General features: G+C 38.0%; 1 protein-coding gene across 9 annotated transcripts in view; it reads right to left on the reverse strand.

Annotated features, from left to right (window-relative positions):
• Positions 1-23,844, reverse strand: part of VPS35L (VPS35 endosomal protein sorting factor like) — a 30,313-nt gene that overhangs the window by 1,653 nt on the left and 4,816 nt on the right. For 4 of the 9 annotated variants that reach the window (XM_015877484.2, XM_015877487.3, XM_015877485.3 and 1 more), the window contains exons 8-31: positions 23,183-23,267; positions 22,198-22,257; positions 20,425-20,521; positions 19,982-20,029; positions 19,542-19,635; positions 18,799-18,876; positions 18,089-18,211; positions 17,464-17,510; positions 15,338-15,449; positions 14,993-15,109; positions 14,632-14,685; positions 14,139-14,219; positions 13,956-14,018; positions 13,772-13,857; positions 13,112-13,192; positions 11,936-11,999; positions 10,726-10,824; positions 10,230-10,307; positions 9,876-9,990; positions 4,405-4,544; positions 3,720-3,885; positions 2,693-2,811; positions 1,844-1,990; positions 428-1,209 (exon numbers count right to left, since the gene is read on the reverse strand). In XM_015877484.2, coding sequence (XP_015732970.2) covers positions 1,111-1,209; positions 1,844-1,990; positions 2,693-2,811; positions 3,720-3,885; positions 4,405-4,544; positions 9,876-9,990; positions 10,230-10,307; positions 10,726-10,824; positions 11,936-11,999; positions 13,112-13,192; positions 13,772-13,857; positions 13,956-14,018; positions 14,139-14,219; positions 14,632-14,685; positions 14,993-15,109; positions 15,338-15,449; positions 17,464-17,510; positions 18,089-18,211; positions 18,799-18,876; positions 19,542-19,635; positions 19,982-20,029; positions 20,425-20,521; positions 22,198-22,257; positions 23,183-23,267 — 2,253 coding nt within the window. In that variant the 3' untranslated portion in view covers positions 428-1,110. Of the gene's footprint in view, positions 1-427; positions 1,210-1,843; positions 1,991-2,692; positions 2,812-3,719; positions 3,886-4,404; positions 4,545-9,875; positions 9,991-10,229; positions 10,308-10,725; positions 10,825-11,935; positions 12,000-13,111; positions 13,193-13,771; positions 13,858-13,955; positions 14,019-14,138; positions 14,220-14,631; positions 14,686-14,992; positions 15,110-15,337; positions 15,450-17,463; positions 17,511-18,088; positions 18,212-18,798; positions 18,877-19,541; positions 19,636-19,981; positions 20,030-20,424; positions 20,522-22,197; positions 22,258-23,182; positions 23,268-23,844 lie in introns of those variants that run through there. The other 5 variants (XM_015877486.3, XM_085514453.1, XM_085514451.1 and 2 more) reach the window with 2 other exon arrangements.

Genomic DNA, 23,844 nt, shown 5'->3' on the forward strand with positions numbered 1-23,844 from the left:
CAGCAGCTGCCCACCCTGACCAACTCCCTGTTTCCAATCTGCTTCTGCACGATGCCATATGGTACAGAACATCCCTTTGGCCAGTTGAGGGCAGCTGTTCTGGTTCTGTGCCCTCCCAGCTCCTCAGTAGCAGGAGAAGCCAAGAAACTGAGACGTCCTTGACTCTGTGCAGCACTGCTCAGCAACAACCAAACCATCCATGTGTTATCAACACTGTATTTCACCTAAAGCCAAAACACAGACTCAAAGCAGACACCAAGAGGGAAAAATCAGCTCAATCCCTGCTGAAACTAGGACATCCACCTGAACAAGGAGACCATTTCTCTGCAAATACATCTGAATGTGTGACTTCAGGCATTAAAATACCTCTACAAAGAAGTACCAATAGATGCATGGTCACACCATGGTTCTTACCACAGGACAGAAATGGTCAGAATGAAATTTATTAGGTATAAAAACAGTGCACACAGCTAAATTACAGCACGGCTCAGTAATACACTTATATACATCAAGAAACTCCTCCAGAACAAACATGTGAGCTGCAAACTGCTTTATTCAGTGAAACAGCATACCAGAGAATATGGAATACTCTGCACACATCTCCATTTTCCTTTGCAGACAGCATTTAAAGATACAAAACACTACTGAACTACAGTGATAACTATAAACACATCTGAGAAAATGTATATTAGAAATCAGCACAGTAACACTTGGTCCATTTTTCACTTTTACTGAAACTGACCAGATGCTGGCAGTATTCCAAAGCAGAAGAACAACTTAGTGGGGTTACTATGCTCAGATTCTGCATCCTACACAGGAGAAACGCTGCTCTACAGGCAGGACGGAGTCTGGGGGCTGTGAATTGATCCGTGCAGATTATCAGATTTTATTCCTTTCTCACTAAAATCACAACAGAATCAATTTGGAAAGGCTCAAATATCTTTAACTGAATCTAAACTGGATTTTAAATACAGCGGTAGAACTGGAAACAAAAAATTCAGATTAAATTATTGCACTCAGAACAGTTTTACCTGTGCCCAAAAGAATCAGCAGTTTGTGGCCTTGGCTACATGCTCACTTTTATATAAGACTCCTTGGAAGAGGCATCCATCAGGTTCTGGACTGCAGAGGAAGGCGAAGGGCCAAGTCTGTGAAGTGACTCATGTCAGGTTGTTTGCTTCGCCTCTTGATGTATTCTAGAGTTTTTACCTGGGTATAAAATAAAGGCATTTTGTGACGTTCAGTCTTTGTTTTCTCTCATTTCAGAGGCCATAGTTTTGCTAAGGGGAGGCATTTTAGCAGATGTATCTCTGATTTTCCCTAAATTCTACTAGGTACACAACCACTTGTTTCTCAGCAAGATGAGTGATGTGCAGTGCACTCCATCCATTCTGGGGTGGATCTTTCTGGATTTCCTGGAACCTGGGCAAACACTCAGCTCTGACCACTGCATTGTGATGCTGACTGAGCTGAATGCTCATCAGGACCTTCTGGCTTCCATCTGTTCAGGCTGCCGAAAGGTCGACTGTGTGGGCAATATTTTCCTAGCAATGACACCGCCAAAGCAGCAGTGAAGAAACACTGGGTCACCTCTGTTGGTGCAGATTTTTATCACTGACAAAAACATAGCATTAATGGTGGTGACTGTTAAAAAACAGTGTTTTGTAGCTGGGAATTTGCTCTATCGAACAGTGCTATTGTGCTTTTTGTATCTGTTGTTGTTTCCATGGAAATAAATGGGAAGCGTTACTTCCAGATCAAGCTGCATAGTATCACCTTTACCCAAGAAAGGAGCTAAAAATATATCGTAACAGATTTCTCCTCTGCAGTATGTACTCCTTACCATAGTCTTGGTGTCAGCAAATCCATGTTTCTGAGCAAGATTCCAGAGATTTACTGAAAGCTGGTTTAGTTTGTTGTTTCGTAGGTCCCCATGAGCTAAAATAGTGTTAAAGAAATAGAGTGCCAACTGGCTTTGTCGCTTCAGAGTCTACAACAAGAAGAGAATTCCTGTGTTATCATACAGTCATTCCAGCATAACCTCTCCAAGTTTGCTTGCAAGTGCAAGGGCCAGGTAAGTGTTCTGAAATACACAGCAATGATTACAGATGCAAGAACATGGGCACAGTTTGATTCAAAATAAGATAAGAAATGATCATTATGATCCAACCCACATATGGAGCGCTTCGTCCAGTTCTGAGCTCCCCAGTTCAAACAAGACAAAGATCTCCTAGAAAGAGTCCGGAGGAAGGCAACAAAGATGATAACGGGCCTGGAGCATCTCCTGCACAGTGAAAGGCTGAGAGACCTGGGCCTGTTTAGCCTAGAGAGAAAATCTGATCAATGTTCAGAAATATCTAAAGTGTGGGAGGCAACTGAGCAAGGCAACTGCACTCAAGATACAAAACTACAGAGGGAATGAGGCAAAGATTGGGATAATTGGAGTGATCAGTGTATGTTGGGCTCTCCTGACACCACCAGTGCAGCCACGCAGCCTCTGCCCTTTCCCTAAGGGACCAAAAGTCAATTAATTTGACTTCTCACTGCCAGCAGAAGATGCTATTAATAAAAGAAACAACACACACCACCATCAGTCCCCCAGATAGATCTGTACAAACAAAAAGCCAGTCCATTTACTCAATTCCAAAGTAATTCTGGTTTTGCATTAAATCCAGTTAAAGTATGGACATACCTCTTCTTTTCCAAGGGTTCTCAGATGATCCAGAATCTGTGCTATCACTGTTTCACACAGTTTACTGATTTCAGCCAGAAACTTGGAGTCTCCACCATACAGGGTATCATTGGAATCAACTGCAGAGATGAAGTGAAGATTAGACCTAGCTCAAGAGTTATGAGTTTGTTTGCTACTGAAAACACCAGAAATTCATAGAAGACCAGATTTCAAAGTTATAAAATCACTCCCCTTCATTAAACAAATGAAATAACCTTGTTTAAATTGACTGCCCACTACATCCTCCTGATTCTAAAAATGTAACCCCTGAAAAGAATCTCCTAGATTAAAACCACTCCTACATTCCTGGATGCAGCCAGGTCCAAGAATACCTGCTGGAGCCAAACACAAAGGAAACAAAATAGTGCCAGTGTTCACATTTTCCTTTGTAGAAGAGCTTGGCCATCATCTTCAATGGCAGCAGGACTTGGCCAAAGGCTGTATTTTGCTTGGTGCAAACAACAAGATTTTCAGTGGAAAATGCATTTTAAAAATAAATTACATTCTTTCCTAAAGAAAAACCTTATTTGCTGGAAAGAAATGCAGAAAGCACATTTTTCATTTCAGAGACCTTAAAAGGTGTTTCTTTTTGACTTTTCTAGAGCTTACATAACCAATATTTTTAATGTGTTCTGGCCTCATTTATTTATGCTGCTCTAAGACAAAGGTTGTAAGGAAATGCATTATTTAAATAACAAAAACCAACCATTATATTCTTAGAATTGGTGTTAATGAGTGTGAATGAAACACCAGTGATGAGTATGAATCAGGCTGATACTGCAGTCACAAAGGAAATCATAATTATAGAATTCTAATATCAGATACAGGTCTATTGACTAGATACCTGCTTGGCAGTCACCTCCTGTGGTCACTGTAATCCACAATATGTGGACCTGGATAGGAAAACTGGGTAACACTGATCTTCATTAACTAGGTATAACAGTACTGCAAATCACATGATGGAACAGACAAATATGTAACATACTACCTTTATCTACATGGTAGATGTATGTTTCTTGAGTCATGGCAGACAGCAGATGCAAAACATTAGTGTAAATCCTGACTTTGTCATCGCTGTTATCCTCCCATGTATAATCCTGGATCACATTCAATAATCCTCGCACAAGAAACAACACTCCTTGTTCTGGATGGTCCTACAGAAAAGAAAATAAGCAGCCAAAAAAACAAACAAACCCCACCAAACACAAAAAAACAAGCACCCAAACCAAATCCAAAACTAAATGAATTATCATGAGTCATTTGGTGGTTTAAAGTCACAGTGTTAACTCCACATGAACAAAATCCAAAACACAAAACTGGCAACTCTAATCACCCGAATCATTTCTCTGAGGAGCATCCAATGCTGACATAGCTTTCCTCAGCATCTTCTATAGTCAGTGGACTGCAACCACAGTGGCAACGAGCCTTCCCCCTCTAACAAGTGAGCACCTCCATGAAATGCATGGCCCTTGCCACTGGGAGTATAGACTATTCTAATTATGAGGATTGAAACAGTATCGCTATGCTGATTCACCATGCATTTGGTCATGGAAGAAGGAGAATAAAAGAGGAAGAATACAATCAGCAGATAAACTTATTTTTCCATATAAGAACAAAATGGAAGTTTACATTAAACCGAACATACTCTAAAACACAACCAAAAAGCAACTTACTGGAACAACCAATAAAGTGGAAAATAAGTTACAGAGGAATTCCAAGAGGAAGGCATCGGAAGGTCGCATCTTTCCGTCCACACTGATCATTTTTGGCACTTCAGGAACAAGGCTCACTGCAGCTTTGAAAAAAGCATCAGCTACAAAACAAAAATAGAGGCGCCGTGTTATCAGTCCAGCTGATAAGGCAGCCAAGTCTGTGATCTGATGGTTGCTTGGGGTGCTTTTCAAACACGCTACAAACTGTGATTGTGCTTATCTGTCAAGAAACTCAAGACTGAAAAGGCAAAATCTGTGTTAATTCTGACGATGCTGTTCTTCCAACAGACATTCCTACACTGCTGGAGACATCAGAAATTATCACTCTTCTACTTTACTTAGCACTAGGATGTCACATAATGCAAGCACAGTAAAAAATACAAATAATGTAAACAAAACCTTACACAATTCAAAATAAAGTTAAAGGCTTCTGTCAGAAGCATAGGGAATCAGAAGGGTAGGGGGATGGTACATATTAGATCACACTAACGCACACTAATCCATTCACAAAAGGCTGTTAAATTTCTAAGGAAATACAGCCAACTTCATTTAATTATTTACTTATTTGAATTATTGCTATTTACATGCAGCTATTAAGAGGTTTTTCATAGTTCTTGGCTGTGTTCTAACCCTACATAAAACAAACACTGGGATGTCAGCTCAGCTCACAATTAAGTTAATATTCACAAACTAAAAGCAGCACCGTTCCTCTTAGCACACATAGGTGCTCTTCTGGGCTATGAGTTCGTTCAAAAAGAATTCTGACAGCAATGTTCTTTCACACTTTCTTGGCTACATTTCAAAAGATCCAAAAGCATCCAAGTTCCACTCATGTTGTTCAGACATATAATTTAAAGAATGCTTCAAAGTTAATACTACATTCATCTTTTATTTTACAAGAATAAGACTGAGGCCGTGAAATCAAATTACAGCAAAGAGGGTTCCTGGCAAAAGGGGTGTTAGGTGGGAACAGAGGAAACTACTGACAAACATGCGCAGCCATTTCCAGGAGCGCAGCTCACACTGGAAAATTCATTTGAGCACGAGACTCCAAGCAAATTTGCTAAATATAGCGCTATCCGATATCTAATTTAAGCTCATGAGGATCACAGAGAAACATTTGCTTTGGAAAAACTGTAATTCTTTTGACTCTTATTTCTTTTCAGCATATGAGTACTTGAGTCCCTCTGAACTCTTCAGTGCTTGGAACAGACTCACTCAGTCAGGCCTCATGTTTCCTTTTATCTTGCACATTTAATTTGAAGTGAAGGAATGTTTTATACTTATTTCAAACAATATATTATTTTACATAGCCAACCCAAAGGAAGGTAATCGATCTTCCTCTGAGCTTCACCAGAGAAAGGAAAGTAAGAGCAGATGTTCATTCTAGTGCACGTAAATGAATTGGTATCACTTTCACAGTTCCCTGTATAGGAGGAAAAAATGTCATGCCCCACATCACCATATAATCAAAACAAGTGAACAGACAAATGAAAAGCCACGTCAGAAAACAGCAAACCAAAGCATACATGTCTGTACAGAGTGCACTCCTGCCTTCTGAAGTTATTCTGTAAGAGGACACAATGTAATGCATGTTTGGTTTCATGGTAAAGCAAAGAAAGCTGCAGAACAAAGAAGGAGTTGCTTTTCCTATGAAACTTTCACACAGCAGATCAGCTGCACACACGTTTCAAGGCAATACAAAATGTAGGAGTTCTTGTTAATAAATAGTTCTATAATACTACTGAGGAAGGAGAACGAAGCATAACTAGAATATGATTAAAAATTTCTTACTAAATATTCCATGCTACGCTTTTCCAAAGCACGGCTGAAGTCTAACATGCTTAGAGAATGTTCTCTGAAGTAGAACAAGAATTCATTTTGCAATCTACCTGCTATGTTTAGAAATCAGAGCAATGGATATTTAGGGTATGTTAAGCACTGGGTATGCTTCGGAATTAAAACCTGTTTTTGCTAAGCAAATACTGGCAGCAGTTGGTTGCCAGAGCAGACTGTCCATATTCGATACATTTTTGTTTGGCAACATTAAGTTTGAAATAAGCCATGAAGAATCAATTTAATTATACTATTCACTCAGCATATTACTTCTGAAGTGTGGGAAGGGTTTCACAGCCTTTGAGATGAAAGCACTGTTCAACAAACATTACCAGCAAGCTGTGCCATCCACATCCACCTGCCGAATGCTGTGACCAACAGACGAAATCCTGCTGCTTTCTCAGGCAGAAGCAGCAATTCCACAGGGAGGAAATATGTGCAATTAAAATAATACCTACGTCTCAAAATCCAGAAGAGCGACACAATGAAGCATGCATTTAATCTCAATTTAGTCAAGCACTCCCTATGGCAGAAAGCATGACTGATGAGAATTTAAAATGCCAGGTTGGCAGAATGCCCCTCCAAAGCACTGGTGTGCGATTCAGTTAAAGGAAAAAAGCACAGGGGGTCCTTAATAGGTCCTCCAGAGATACAAGCAACAAATCTAGGACAAAAATCACCAAAAATGATCTATTAATTTCATTTAAAACTCCCTCTGGGAGCTGAAGACAAAGGAGACAGTATTCACATTTGATACACTTTGAACAGCACACCTGGACAGACATCCACTTGGCTGAAGGCGCACTGTACTAGGCAGGACTCAAAACCAAGTTCAGCACAATGTAAGAACACATCAGAAATCTAATTCTGTTTCCCTGCTCCCACTGTACAGATCTTTCACACATTTATTCCAGGTTATCACTGCAGGAAAGCAGGCATACGAGAGGCAGAGCCAATTGGAAGGCTCAGTGAAGACGTGAACATTACTTTTTTCCTCTTTGAAAGCGAAGAATTATCAGAAATTCCGGGGGGGAAAAAAAAACCAAAAAAAAAAAAACCAAAATAACCACCAAAAAACAACAAACAACATTTTGCCAGTATTGGCTTAAGAAGCTGCCACAGGATCTGTGTCTTCCACAACAATATTTCTACCTATGGTCTATATGAAAGTAACTGAAGCCCACATTGTCTGCAGATTATGCAGCATTTTCATACACATTTAATGCACAGCAATATTACATACTGGGTCTGTGTTATGAAAAATTCCTTGCATTTGAGCAGCTGATAATTTTTTTTTTACTCTTTCCAGCAGTGATGTTAACCTCAGACTGTGCCTTCCTCCCTTTGGTTGTGCTATTACAGAACAGGAGAACTGATCCAAAAGGCTCTTTGCTCCGATAGATGAGGTTTGAATTTCAATCCTTTCCCCACAATAGTTCCACAGAACACATTAAGTTTAAAAACCAATCTCTATGTACTTTTTGGCTCTCACCAAATCGTGCAATGACGTTTCCCATCTTAGATGGCCAGGCTGGATGGATCCTGTGTGACCTGATCTAGTCCTGACCTACTGGCTGGCAGCCCTGCCTGCAGCTCAGGGGTGGAATCTGATGAGCCTCGTGATCTCACATCCTAGTCTAATACTGTAATTAGCTGCATACTCTTAAATCTTCACGCTGTGTTGATTTTAATAGATAGGCGCACATTTGGAATCAGTTAACTGACTGGATTTGAACTGGTTGTTAATGAATTAATCATTACTCCTTATACACGTGAAACACATTCAGTTGAGACAGACTAAACTGCATTAAAAGTAACTTTCAAGAATGCTTTATCTGACTACAGTACAGCAGAAAATGCAAAGACCGATCACAGAAATGTCTGCAGACTGGTGCTGCTGTTACCTATTAAACAAATACGGAATTACCCATGCAAACAAGATGCCTCTGAATAAAAATTATGCTCAAAAGAACTTCTGAGGAAGCAAACAAGCGCTTAACAGTAAAACCTTGCTAAAGGAACCAAGTTACTGAACCACCACCATCAGTTCTGCTGGTGGGTCCAAAATCCAGGAGAATAGTGAATAACGTACAAACTTTAGAGACTGACTTCATGCTGCCTTAAAAGATTTCAGAGCAGAGATGCTTGTTCATTGTTTAGTGAGAGCACTGTGTTCCCACTCTCACAGCTTTGCACATTTATCACCTCTTCACACTGAAATAAAGGACAGCTGCTGGTGGCCACGAGCCACAAGACTTGGATCCCAAAATAGTGGAAAAGCAGTTTAGAAATTGAAGAATTATTAAATCACAGAGTTGGTCCCAGCAGTAGCACAGCAGAGTCCTCAAGGACTTTATATGATAGAAAAACTGCTTTGGGTTTCTTTCCAACAAGAAATGCACTGCAACACAGCAATGACAACAAAAATTGGTAGAAATGATAGGGTAAGCTGCTCCATTAAACTAAGCTCTACAGGAAGAAGAAAAAGTCTATTTTTGCTTAACTCAGTTTTGCACAAAGAAACTGCAAAAATAGTATTTTTACAACAACCGACTTTGCAGATCTTTTATTCACACAACATTCTTGGACACAACAGGAAGCTTTGCCCTAAATCCCTGCCCTTTGCTCCACCGGCAGCATCACATTCAAAACAAAGAAATGCAACTGTCATCCTGTACTGAAAACTCCTAATCAGCATCCTAAGTCAGCTTTTTTGTGCAGCTGGAATTTACTGGTAAATGCAGAGCTTGGAAAACATCAAACTGAAAAGGAAACCCAAGTAAGTAAGTGAAAAGATAGACTTTCCCTTCATTCCTCCAACATGGCAGAAGTCAGGCTGGGTAATGAATCCCAGCTCTGTCTCCCTGTAAACAAGAATTTATTCTCTACAGCAGTATTAAAGGCTATCACAGAGGTTTCCTCTGCAAAACCTATATCCAATTCTGATGCATCTCCTTACTTGAAAATCTATCCTTTTCAATATTCTGCAAGCATCTGACTGCTGGCAAGTGAAACTTACTTGGAACTGTGCTCCCCTTTCTTCCGGTAGATAAAGCCTTTCCAAGGGTCTAACTGATTACTTCTGTGGCAGAGTGCACACAAAAAAAATCTAGCTACAATTTCAATTTTACAGTGTTGACACATTCCAGTGGCAAACAAGAACCTTTTGTAACCCAAAGCAACCACAGCTCAGTCACCCAGTTGGTCTATGCTGCTTTTCTTCAAAAGAATGCGTGACCGACCCTTGCTTCAATAGCCATAAATATTCCCAAGAGTCTGACCAGCATCTGGCTCACCGTAGTGCAGTAAGGCAGGGGGAATACCAGCTCAAAGTCATTTCATTTAGGACCAACCCACCTCATATCCACAAGTATTTAAACAGAATCAGTTGTCTTCGTTATTTACCCTACAGGATTAGTGACAGAACTAAAAAGTTGGTCTAATATGACACGTTTCCATTGTAACAGTGAGTAAAACAGACTTAATTGCATCTGTTATATACTTGTATGACTTATAATCTCAGTGAAGTTATTATTCAAAGCTAGTAAATATTTCCGAAATAGGAGAACCTTCAAATAAACAATCTCCTCCCTTACCTTGTGAAAGGCACTGATTTGCCAGAGCAACCTGCCCAGAGTGCAGATACAAATTAAGACGTGTGAAGATACTGCTCAGGGAAGGAATTGTGATGAAGCAGAAGGCAACACAAGCCTAAAGCAAAGTGGAGAGAAAAAAAAAAAGCTTTATTTCAAATACAACATGGAAAACTGAGCTTTCTAGAACAAACATGAACACTTCTGGGGATAGAGACTGTGCACCAAGAGATAATGAGATTACAAACAGAATAAAAAGATAACACACTGCTTTTGCAAGAACTGTAAACTTTGGTGGTAGCAGATAATACGACCTGCTTAGAAAGCAGGCTCAAAAAATATCAGACTCTTACCTACCCTGACAAACGCAGCAGTCTTTCTAGAATGATTTCCTCTCATCACCTTTCTTGTCTCCATTGCTAGTTGGTTCACAGACTACACACACACAAGAAAGCAAAACGTTAAGAAATGTGCAGCTTTGTTAGATTGTTTGCAAATAAGAAATGTCTGCAGACCAGACACAGTCTAACTACTTCTACATAGAAGATTATAGAAAAGAGAACCCAAATTCCATACATAAAAGTACCACTTCTTTTATTGGCCTTGAAATCTCTCCCAGCGTAACAAGTTTTCCTTGTTGCTATATCTATCACGCATCAGGACTTCAGAGTCAAGAAAGAACTTCAGAGGGTTTGGGGCAATAAAAATGAAAGACAAGATCAAAGACTACTTTTCAAACACATGATGCAAAGTCTTTAATCATTTTGATACTGACCAATAATCTGGGTAGGGAATGGGAGAACTGCAAGTATACCCCCATCTATTAAGATAACATAGATAAACTATAGCTTACATGAATCAGTTGGACTAAAACAGGCTCCAGATTGCAAAACATAGACCTAGCTTCAACATAGAAACTCAGTTGTTGTTCGAAGTCACGACCAAATGAAACCTATAAAGGACACACAGAGAAATAACCATTTTACTGTTGCACAAACATTTAACTGCTTTCCAATAATTAAACTTCAGAAAAATCTTAATGTTCTGCCCACTTGTTGTTTGTACACATTCCACTATTTTGCAAATCTAATATTTACTCAAGAAAACAAAATTTCCTAGATTTGTGAGAAGTACTTTCAAAACCAGCAGAACATACGATACTACAGAACCGGGAGACACAGGCTTGGTTAAAAAACAAATAAATCCACAAATACATCAGTGAATCTGTACTCAGGTTTCTAATGCCCATTTACACAGTGGGCCTTCCAGAAAAATTACCATGTAAACCTGCACACTGGCAGGAAAGAAGTCATAGAATCATAGAATGTCAAAAGCAAATCCTCTTTGAGAGCGCTCTGCTTCTAACCCTCCGGATTTTAAAACCAAGCATTGTCAGCTGCAGTGTCTGAGCTGTCAATCAAAAGCACAGCGAGAGAAATAGTCTCCAGGCAGTCTATATTTATGGATACAACTATTCTTTTTTTTTTCTCCTAAGAGTCACAGCTGCATTATATCTTATTTCTCAAGTCACACATTCAAGAAGGTTTTAGAGAATTGAAGGGAAATTACATTTAATTCATACAATGAGAGATCAAGGGAACCATGCCGGAAAACAAAAGATTGCTTCTTATGTTATTGTGTTTATGCAACTGCTCACTCTGTCCTACCCTTAAGAAAACTGAACATCTTAATGTTCAGTTTAAAATATGGAACTAATGGGATTTTCTTACCCCTCCCAACTAGATCTATACAGACACATCAAGTATTCTTCAAGGTGTGAAAATTTCCTAAAGAAAATTATACATTGGTTGCTCCAAAAATATTGCTTCCTATTTATTCCCATGCAAACAACAGCAGGTACAAAGAACGCAATAACACCCTGCCAACTTCAACACCGCACGATATTTCTTTCAACACTTGCATACTCAAAACAATCTGGTTGAAGTATTCAGCAGCATTAGCAAGTGATACACACCGTCTCTAATTCTGCTCCACAGGCCCCTGCTTCTCATGACCATGAGCTGTCAGGCACAGCCCAACAGCTGCACACAGTTGCCACTCACCATTTTTATGAATCCGTTTATCAGAGTTGCTAACAACCTTTTCTCATCCTCAAGCGTCAGAGCACTATAACAGAACATTTATATGGTCAGTTCTTCAGTACTGCCTAACGACTTATTTACCTGTAGAAGTTCAAATGATACATACTAACTTTTTGTCTACATAAAATATTTACTGCATGCTAAGACCACTAACCTGTTATAACCTTCAGTTATAAAACAAAGGAAATAATCTTAATGTGAATGTCATGAAGCCAACCATGCACTAAATTCCAAACTGTATTTGGTATGAAGAGAAGAAAGCTCAACGTTCTTAACTGGAGCAAGGCAGAAAGTGGCTTCAGTCTTGTGTTACAACCTGAGAACTTGGAATTCATTACAGAAAAAAGTAAACCTGTCTTTTAGAAGAAAAATCATCCTATTTATGGGGGAAAGCTTTTAAATACACATTGAATAGTATAAAATAATGTATTTATTTAAGAGACAACACTAACTTCTTGTCTTTTTACGAATAATCCTTCTACATTAATTAAAAATGCCATTAACATCTTTGGGTCACTAAAATATCAGAAAGGCAGCACTGTAAGAAATAGACTGATGTGTAAAAGCTCTCTTTTAAAGTTTGTCATTGATATCAATAATAAATCCTCATTGTGAAAATCCATCAAGTCAAATCTGTTTCACTGAAAATAGATAAACTAACAGTTAAACAACAATTAACTAATACAATTTAATCCCCCTATTCTTATGTACTTAGCCCCAGCTCTGACCTTTAATTATCAATTACCCTTTACCAATAGCTCAGACACCAGATGGGAAGAGGACAGTAGTTTTATTATACAAATTCTGTAAAAGTAGAAAGAAAATCTCAGCATGACTATCTTATTAGGGCTCTGCCAATCAAAAGAGTCAACTCTGAGAGGATCACATGAGTTGTAATGGGATCACCAGGTCAATTATAGGTTTCCAGTTCAATACCAAATCAAACTGCTACCAGTCTGAAGGCTGTTATCCTCCAGCAACTGATACTGTGTCAGTGAGCCCTACAAGTTTCCTGAACCAGGATGTGAAAACAAATGTCAAGTGAAAAATGAGAAAATAAATGAAACGTGTGAGATTGTACACCAAGCAGACCAAATTTCTGTACGTAGTTATTAGTATGAGTAAAGTTAATCTTACTTCACAGAGTCATGCATAGTCTTGCAGATGTGCAGAAGAGCATTGAGTATAACAGGATCCTTCGTAGGTTCCTGCTGATGCCTATAGAATGTTTTAGAAAAAGCAATATAAAGTCCTGCACTGTCAAGATGCAAAATAGAACAACATACATTTAATGAGTAATTCCTACCACTGGGGCTGTAAGACAATAAGAATGTATAAGAGTTACGAAAGAATAATAATTAAAAAAAGGTATTTGTAACATGCTAAGAAACCGTTTTATGAAAAAAGAGGATCTTGCTTCATTTTCTCTTGGTGGATTATCTTCATTTAGCATCTGCCTGCAATTTTGTAATCTAAAGCAAAAAATCCCTTCATACACTAATTAAAGCAACATCAGTTGAAAGAATGCTGGTGGAACAAATCATCTGCTGATCGATAGTAAGTAGCATCAATGTGATTACTTCAATTTCAGCTTTCATTGTGAACAGTTAAGCAGTCAATCAACAGATTAACAAAACCCACACATTCTCTCCCCTCCCCTCCACCCTGCAAGCAGCCTGGATTTATCTTCACAAGATAAATGGACTAAACAGTGGCTCAGTCCATCTTCCCCAACAATCCTACCGAACACTGCCCACATTCTCCAGAGTGCATTTGATCTGTATATTCTCCACTTACTTAATAAAAGATTCCATAATGCACTTGCAAACCTCCACTCTCACACTCTCCTTCTGGAACATATCCAGAAACGGCAGGAATTTCTCCTGGAAGTACAAATATGTGAACAACTAAAATTAAGTACTTTTACAAACACATTATAAAATAAATATTTGGGGTAAGTTTGAAACATGGTATCACTTACCACAGAAAAAAGCAGAGAGAAATCATTGATATAGGTAATAACTTTCTGAATAATGGACTGCAACTGAAAAAAGAAGAAAAAGAAAAAAGAAAAAAAAAAGAAAATGATTGTAGTATAAGTTAAGAGTATCCACAACAGAGAACATTCTCTGGTCACTCAGAGGAAACTGAGTAAGTTCTTTACCTGTGGGTACGCATCTTCAAATGCTCGATCAGGAGTCATGTGTTTGATAACATCAGCCAACACTGTATTGACTTCTCGCTTCTATATAGTAAAAAAAAGAGGTTACATAAGACAGTAATGAAACCAGAATAGAAATCAAATGACTGAAAACCAGTTAGTGAATTTATTTCCATTTGCCAAAGCATCAGTCTTCTACAGAGCTCTAGCTAAGCAAAGAACTTTAGCCTATATTCTAGTAAGTTCTCATTTAAATCAGTGCAATAAAAAGTAAGAAATATCACACGGGGTTTTGGGGAAGGGGTGATTGAGAAGGACTCTTCATGCCATATCTTTTGTCCCTATTTATCTTTCATGAAAGAAAATACATCTTTTCATATACTAAAGAATATTAAATATTAAACACTCGTGGCTTTTCCATTTTTAATATTGAGCAGCTGATACAGGCACTTAGTCTGTACCAGAAGACCTTCAAAGGAAATAAATTAGCACGTACCGTAAAGTGTCTGCATGTATACTCCACCCATACTTCAGCACAGTTGATGTAATCCTAGAAACACGTGTCCAATCATTATCAGTATTTACAGGAGGTTAAGAGAAACATACATGAAAAAATTATGCTCAAAATAATAACTCCAGAGGTGACTCCTCTGGATCTGGAGCTCATGACAAACTTCAAAACCGCAACATTTATGTAGGCAAGAAGAGGTCAGAGGGATTATAAAAGATACTGTCAGGTTTTGTACTTTCGGCAACAGCAGGCATCTAGGAAAAGTAAACCTTGCCATGCAAAATATACGGCCTGCTGAACAACAGCTGCAACTTTGCCCTGGACAAAGGAACTGTCAATAACTCACCTGTGGGTTCTTCAGTTTTGTTATAACCTTCCAGGCTTCATTTAATATTTGAAGGTGATCATTTTCAGGAGGATCAGCCAACGCCAGGTTTAACCCCAAGGAGCGAAAGAGAAGATGCTGAAAGTAATGAGAAATTTAAATTAAAAGCAGAAGATCTGTTTGTCCAAAGCTCTTCTAGAACATGAAGAAAGATTGTTTAGAGCTCCTTTTATTTCAATAACGTGCAACTTAAGTAGGCAACTAGTATCAACAGAGTGTGAATAAAAAGTAAAAGATGTACATAAAGCATAAATAACAGCCAGACAGTGAGCAAGAAGTGTTATATATATTACATCCAAATGTTACCTTTGGGAATCCAGATTCGTCACACTCTTTAATCATGCCAATGAAGTCCATAGACCTTGCAGCAATAAACTCAGCTCTGAAGGCTGACATTACTGAATTTAATAGCAGAGCACTACAACGAACATAAGATAAATCAATACAGCTCAACAGCAACTAAAAGTTCTTATTATATTAATATAAACTGACAACCAAAACCAAACCAGCATCTTTTCTAAATTTTTAAGAAAAATAGAGGTGAGCAAAAAAGCTTTAGAAATTCAACTTTTATCATTGAGGACTAAATGCACATTAGCAAAAGATGAAAATTTTAAGCTATCTGATATGGACAAAGCAGCCTGTAGAATACTTGGTCCACATAGTTGTTTGTTTTTTTTTAAACCATCATTTGATCAAAAACTTGCCAGGAAAAAAAATAAAAATGAAGTAAATAGTATTTAGAAACACACTCTTCTTTTTCATTACAGAAGTACACTTTGGAAGGGCAAAGATCCATCTAAGTTTTTTTCTCACTGAATTAGAAAGATATATACGCACTCTAAAAAGTCAGATTTCTAGTAGCTGCATTGTTAGGATTAAAAAAACAACAGAACATCCAGTCATAATAGTGCCATTGCCATTGATGTGTTTAGACTCTTATAATCAACTGTTTCAACTAAGCTGCCATGGAGGAGTCAACTCATTACTTGAAAATCCACTTTACTGATATTATTATGCAAATATAAGAAACAAAATCTGGTATTACTCAGAAGGCAATTCCTTTGGGCACACTCAGCCACAAGTCAGCACCAAAGCTCCCTCATAGTCCAAGCAATACTGTGTCTTCATCACTCCAAAGCAGGCAGTCTGAATATGAGCCAGTTTACCTTGACAAAGCACTTAAAATAGCCCAGCATCCCCTGTTCCTGACTGAGCATTAGTGGTCCCATTGCAACCTAACTGGAATTTGCATTTTTTCATTAGACAAGTACTTCCAGTTCACCAGATACGAGCTTTGCAATGCAGAGAAACAGGCTGACATTTTTCACTTAGATGGCTGCAACATGATGATGGAACATACCGAGATTGCTTAAAGATTTATGAACTGGTGTGATTTGTTTTGTGACACTGTGACAGCCGTGAGAAGACAAAGAGATGTGACTCCACTTAGAAAGAAACTTAGCACACTTTTTAGACAACCTAAATTGGATAATTCAATTTCAAGATAAATAAAGAAAACACAAAACACGAAGATGAGGTACCTGGCCCATCTTTACAATGGAATGCTAAAAAGCATTTTAAAAATAATTTGCACAACACTCACACAAAATAATTACTACAGAATAGCATGTGAACTATCACACCTCTATTAAGCAATCTGCATCATTTTTTATAAACCATGTTCTTCCCCTATTCCTTAGCTCAGTCACAGTATGCTAATGCAGGAGATTTCTGCTCTCCATGCGACCAACACATCTTAGCTCCTCAACCAACCAGAATTAGATGGCATAAAGCACATCAAAAACCAAAGTAATTGAAAACTTTCACAGAACTCAGCCTATCTAGCCAGTAAAATGAACTGAGATTAACTCATAGCAGGCTAAATCACACTCACAAAGCTCAAAAAGCAAGCACATCCAAAGCACTCAAACCATCTTCCTGAATTATTAGCTTAACACGATTAGTCTGCACACAGACATCAAGGCGACATTTGGGATACTAATTTTAGTTTTGAAGAAAAGCAGTCACCTAAATACACTCCAAAGACACCAGCTGCTTTACAACTTCCCTTGGAAGACACATGAATAGGCTAAATGTAGACAGGGGAGGGCACGGGTAAGAAAGGGAAAGAAAGCAGAGAAAAATGAAGCACAACCAGGGATCAGACAAGGCTGATGCTTCTAAAACTTGCATTAGGAGACAAAATGCAGCAACCCAATTAATCAATTAAACTTTTGCTCTACAGGTAACTTAAAGCCTGGCAGAATTCATCTCTGGAAAATTGATGTTCAAAATTATAATTAGTCATTTACATGAGTAACAAAAGCCATAACGTGCATCCAAATCGTGGTTTCTAAATGGAGAATTTTATTATAGGCACTCGGGGTACTTGCTACAGACTCTTGTTTTCTGGACTGCACGATACTTACTTGTTTCCCAATTTTTTGCACCTCTCCATCATCTCAGTAAGCAGAACCTGTAAGAATTACTCAGTAAAATTAGTGAGATTCTGTAAATAAATTCAGCTTTAATTACAGTACTAAAATCTACTATGAACTGTTTTAATTACCTCCTCAACACATTCCAATAATCCCATTTTATCCTTTATTTACAGCACAAGAAAACAACAATGTAGTACGACATAAAAAAACTTACTGGAATGGGTACAGTGAACACTGTATTAGACAATAAAAAAATTGAGCAGCCAAGCTGAAGTTGCTGTTTTTAGCCTTATCGTTTCTAATTCAATGTGTTTTGTCATAGATTTTCACAATTTATAATAGAAAGCACTTATGCTGCCTAAGCTTCAGTTTCATCTTTAATGCTTATTCTTTTGTATTGAGCACTCTCCTCCAAGAATTTCTAGCATGAAAATATATGGTGTTACAACATCAGATGCTTTCAGCATTTGTAAGTTTTATAAAGCACAGCTTTTCTCTCTGCACTATGCAGTTAAACACTGGGGAAAAACGTAGGCAGAGTCCTATCAATTCTTTAGCAAAATTAACTTTCCATCTCAATGCCTCCATTAGTACAGAGCATTACCACACTTACCTCAGGAGCACGGTATGCAATACATTGTAAAATCCAATCTATAGCAGGTGAGTAGAGAGTCAAATACAAAGGAATTTCTACACACTGTACTACCAGTTGATTCTGAACTGTATCCCCATGAATCTGTTGAAACAGAACAAAAAATGCACCACATTGAAAAAGCACTTAATTGAAACAACGACAAACTTTGTTCAAGAACTGGAAACTGAGGAGCAAGAGCATACAATTGGATACTAGGAAGAGTTTCCTAACAAGGATTTACACTGGCTAACAGGAAGAATTTCTTCACCAAGGGTGGTCAAGTATTGGAACAGGCTGCCCGAGGAAGTCCCTTAAATACCTCAAAGGACACGTGAGTGCAGTACTACAGGATGTGGCTTAGTGATGGGACTTGGTAAGTTAGGTTGAGAGTTGATGATCTTCAAAGGTCTTTCCCAACATTAGTGATTCTATGATAAAGAACCACAAACATTCCTTGCGCACTGGGGAAAAAAAAATACCCAAAAATATGGAAATATACCAAATATAGTAGATAAAACTTCCTAGTGTGCATATAACGCATCCTATACTTCATTTGGCTATGGAAATATCCCTAAATCTACATTTAAGAACTTGAAAGATGCTCAAAAAGTATTAATATATTGTAGTTTGCTTAAGAAGTTTATTTGTGTGATTTGGCAATTAAAAAAAAAAAGAACCTGTTTACTTACTTGTTTAAATGTTAGAAGAAAGTCAAAGAAATTTTTGTTGAGGCTTTCTTTGAGCTGTGGTGCCACCTCCATCCCAACCTGTAGTAAAAGAGGACTTCATTTGCATCTATCAGCTATGATCCTCCTTCGATTGTAAGATAAAAAAAAGTATTTTCCAGAGGAACGGACCTAATTACACCCATCAAAACCTGCTTCTGTAATTGCACCCACTGACAATTGCTCGAGGCAGTTACACCGAGTTTAAACATCGTTCTCAAACATCAGATCCACAGGTCTATAATGGTGAGGAAATCAATGCCTACCCAGGTACCCTATTTGTTGTACACAAAGGCTACAGCAAAAATCATTTTTAAAAGCCTGCCAAAAGTTCAGAAATTGCTTTAAAAATCTGCATGTTGATTTTTGAGGATGGAATGAAGCAAGGATTCCAAATGAAAATATTAACAGATACAGGAATAACACTGACAAATAATAAAAAGTTACTGTTATACAAGTCCTGTGTAGTAAGGCTGGAACTGCAAAAGGAACTAAGCTATTTACACCTGTTTTCAATAACAGAAATAAAAATGGAAAATAAATAAATAAAGGAAACAGCATATAACAATGTTTTTCAAATTTGAAGGAAAAGAGACTGCTGACCATACTGATAAAAGTGGAAGTTAATCCTCCCCCTCGCCCCCCCATTAGTGGCAGAGCTGTATTAAGTCTCCGACACAGATCTGAAGTTCTACATGGTGTCCTACCCTGCACAGGTATGCTCTTGCATAGACTGCAACCAGTGGATCTCCGATTCCTCTGATCACTGATGTTAATCGTGGGAGACACTCCGAAATCCCCCTGTTAAAGTTAAAAAATCTTTAAAATTAAGGAATTATACCACCTACTAATAACCTGAGAGGCAGCCTCGTAGACTGACAAACAGGCACGATTTATGCACTTCACCTTTGGTAAGAGTTCCTATTAACACATTATTTCAAAAGCAAATTTAACATTAATAATATACATTCTGTATTTGAATTGCAGCTAGAAGCAATCCAAATACCCATGTTTGTATAAGCACTGCTTTTTCAAAGACCCGTTAACACCTTATCCACCATTAATGATGGAATGTGCACACTTAACCCCATACAGTAGCTTGTAAGACCGACCATTCCATTCCTCCCCACAGTTGGCGTTTACTTACGTTTTAGATAGAAACTTATTGCACTTGAGTATTGCTGCTTCCACATAACTAAAAAGAAGCCAAGTTAAGGAACAAAACTGCTGTATAAGCTGTTTGAAAATAAACATCAACATTATATACCAAACACACTTCAAGATGTTTTGCAATTAACTTCACTACATTTTATCATTTTTTACAGTTTCTAAGATCCTCATTTATCCCCAAGCTCTATCACCGCCGTGCTATTCACAGACAATAATTCAGCTTTCAGTTGAGCATTAGGTATCATTAAAAAAAAAAAAAAAAAAAGAACAAATTTAAGAGGCGCATCTCAAAACAAACAAAACAAAGTCAGTACAAACACAGATTACTGTAGGTTTTATTGCAGTAAATATGTTCACATTCGGAAAAGTCTGCTGAAAAACCTGCAGACGTGTTCTGACAGTCTCATTACAGAAGGATACAACCTAGGAATGAGTTCTCTGATGGAAGCAATCTTGAAAAACCAGTTTAAGCAAGTCTCTTTAGCAGTATCATTAACAGTCTCTGGAGAAAAATTATCTGGGGAAAAAAAAAAACAACAACCCAGAAATAGTTGCATTCTTCCTAGTAGAAAGCTGCTTTTCATTCCAGATTTAAAATTGTATTATTTCAACAAGAAATTAGGCACAGCGTAATAAACTATTATATTTGATTCTCAACTATTTCTTGTAGTAGTAAGAACTGAGTAGAAGAGCAGCTAAAAAAGGCAACTAGAGCTTCCAACCTGTGTTAAGTAACATTTCACTTCAAGCTGAAATCAAGCACTCAAAAATCTTAGCTCCAGAGCTGGAGAAAATCTAACCCCTGCCTCCCCATAACCATTATTTCTTATTCTGCTTTTATCCATAGAAAATGAATACATATATAGATGGTAAATTATGTTCCAGCACTCAAATTCTTCACTTTTAAAGTCTAATATTTTAAAATAATCTTTAAAAATGATCTTGGGAGGAAGAGCAGGAAATACCAGACACTGACACAACACTTATTCTTGCACACTGAACATCCAACACTACAGTGCAGTCTTTTCATGATCTCTGGGGCTCAGCCCCAGCAAGAAAAAGCTGCTACCCTAGCATGGAACAGATGGGTTATGGGAACAGTGCACTGGTCAGCTGCGCACACAATTGCATGCCTCCTCTTTCTCTAAGTTACTCGAATCAGAAGTCAAAAAATGCTGCTGGGGTCCCCCAGATCCCAGATGGTTGGGAATCCTCAGAGAATAAGGGTAAACAAGCAGCTTCTGCAGCAAACATCGGCTTATGAACTCCTTGATAAACAGTTTTAGAACTCCAGTGCTCTTATCCATGTCCTCAGAAAGAGAGAAGGTCCTGTTCCAAATGAAAGCGCCCCACTTCCTAGGCTAGAAAAGCCACAGGATAGATGCAGGTTGAGTACAGCAAGCAGATCTTCCTGAGCTAAGACCAAAGGAGTTCTTGATCAATGTGGATGGTGGAGTTGACAAAGGCATGCATGGCAAGAAGGAAGATCTTCCTTCTCCCCATGATTTGGAGCTGCTCCAGAAGCTCCCACCTGCAGCACTCCCAGCATCTCTGCAGCATGAGCTCACCCCTCCAGAAGGATGTTATTGCGATCAGGAATTGGACTGTGATACAGGAACTGTCTGCTTTCATTTATGTTTATGAGAACAGTTTCTCACTTCTGCAACAAGCAAATGTATTTTAAATATGCAAGTTTACTAAGTATCAGCTGTTTTCCGGCTGCTGGCTCAAACCTTGCAGATCTAACTGTAACCCAACGTTGCCACTGCAGTGCCCACAACAAAACAAAAACATTGTGTATCTCAAGTACAGATACTAAGTACACTGTATCGTAACTACTAAATATACACTTTTACACCCATGTTGGAACTTCAACTGAAAAAAAAAAAAAAAAAAGAAGAGAAGGGCCCAATTTCAAAAGACCCCCCTGGTTTAGTAAAGCAAACATCAGCCTGCTCCTTCCAAAATTCTTCCTTAATGAAATCTATTTACTGAAAACTGAAGCTAGAAGCTTTATTTAAAACTAAAATCCTAGTTTGCTTTATTTAAAACTAAAATTTACTAGATCCAAAGCAGAACTTTTGTTAACAGATAAAGGCACGGGTCCTACTTAACTCTTCTCAGATCAGCTTAAGTATGATTTATTTCAGCATGACATTAGGAAAAAAACAAACCAACAAAATAGAAAGGTACCTGTCAAAGAGGCGCGATTGTCCACGCACATTGACAGAATTCTTTCATACACTAATTTACCTGGTTAAAAAAACACAAACAAAAGAACCCCAATAAGCATTTTAACAAACCATAACACACAAAGCATTGATTAACATACACTGAAGTCACCCAGAAGAAACCTTACAAAACACTAACATCATGCTGCCCTCTAGTGAGGCCGAAACATTAGTCGTCAGCATTCAGCACTTCACACACTGTGAAACATTTATCTGACTCCATAAAGTGCAGAAGACATATCCAGGTCAGTCTCTCCCAGGCCAGAAAAGGACAGCTAATGTCCTGACTTTGCTGGGTCTGGATTTTATGCAACTTCAGCAACTTCACATAAAGCAGGAAAGAGCAAAAAGGAAGCAAGATCTGACAAAACAACTGCCCTACGTCATAGCATATCCTAGCAAATATCAATGACCTTGAATTTCAAATACCACCAATAAGCCTCCTCCAGAACACAGCAGAAAGGCAACAGAATAACACTAACTGGATGACAATTTCAAGTGAAGGATCATTTAAAAACAATAAAACGAAAATAATTCAGTAAAATTTTGATCACTTCATAGTCCCTGCTGAGCTAAAGAAAAGTTATCAGACTTCAAGTACAAAGAATGAAATATTAAGATTCAAAAGGCTGTCAAAAACAAGGTATTTTCATAATAACTTCAGCGTTTCAAATGCTGAAATTCAGAGATGATGGGTTTTCCCACGGTTTTGTTGGGAAGTTACAATCACAGAAAACACAGAACTGCTCCAAAATAAAATATTTCTGTTTTAAAATCCTCAGATATGAGTTTTTCAACAATTATATAATATGTTTATATCAGAGGCTTTCAAATGAGTATGTTGGAAAAATATTTACTGTTAAAAGAAAACCATTTAAGCACTTTTAGGATGGTTTACTCTTAAACAACAAAACAACCACCACCCAACACAAAACCACTGTACTCACCAAAAGTATCAAGTATATCTGTAATTAAGACAAATTTACTTGGATAAAACTGGATCACCGTTGTGTCTGAAAGAAGCTTTGAACACTAGAAAGGGAAAAGAAAAATAGATGACAATTCAAATTCATGTTTTTATTCCAGTCAGATTGGAACAAATCAATACCTGCAGATGGAAGGAACAAGAAACCTTAAAATAACCAACCACAGTACTTAATTTTTCAGATAATTCTTCATTTCCAGCAGTTTGTCACAGATCTGCTTTTCGTTTACACAGGGTAATGCAGAACTTCAACTGACCGTGCAGACCTGTGCATTTATTCAGACAAGACAAGTCCTATTCCAGAAGCAGCATAAAAAGACTCCTTTTTAAAAAAGGGCATTTTCTAATTTCTCACCCTCAGCTTAAACCCCACAGCTGAAACACAAAATCTGATAATAAACTAGGCAAAAATGTTAAAAATTTAACGAAAGAGCTTTTAATCAAATCTTTGCAGTTTACGTGACCAGATCAAACCTTTTGGAAACAGGTGAACTGGTTCACATCAGCCAAAAACTTTGGCAGTTTATTCAGAATAAATCAGCTTCCACCTGAAGAGGGAACAGAGCTCCACCTCATCCCAGCATGGGCCAGATGTGGCCTCTGCTCTCTGTGTAAGTACAGGAG

This window comes from Coturnix japonica, chromosome 13, assembly GCF_054131305.1.
Source record: "Coturnix japonica strain WE chromosome 13, WE-NBRP24, whole genome shotgun sequence".
Taxonomy (NCBI): domain Eukaryota; kingdom Metazoa; phylum Chordata; class Aves; order Galliformes; family Phasianidae; genus Coturnix; species Coturnix japonica.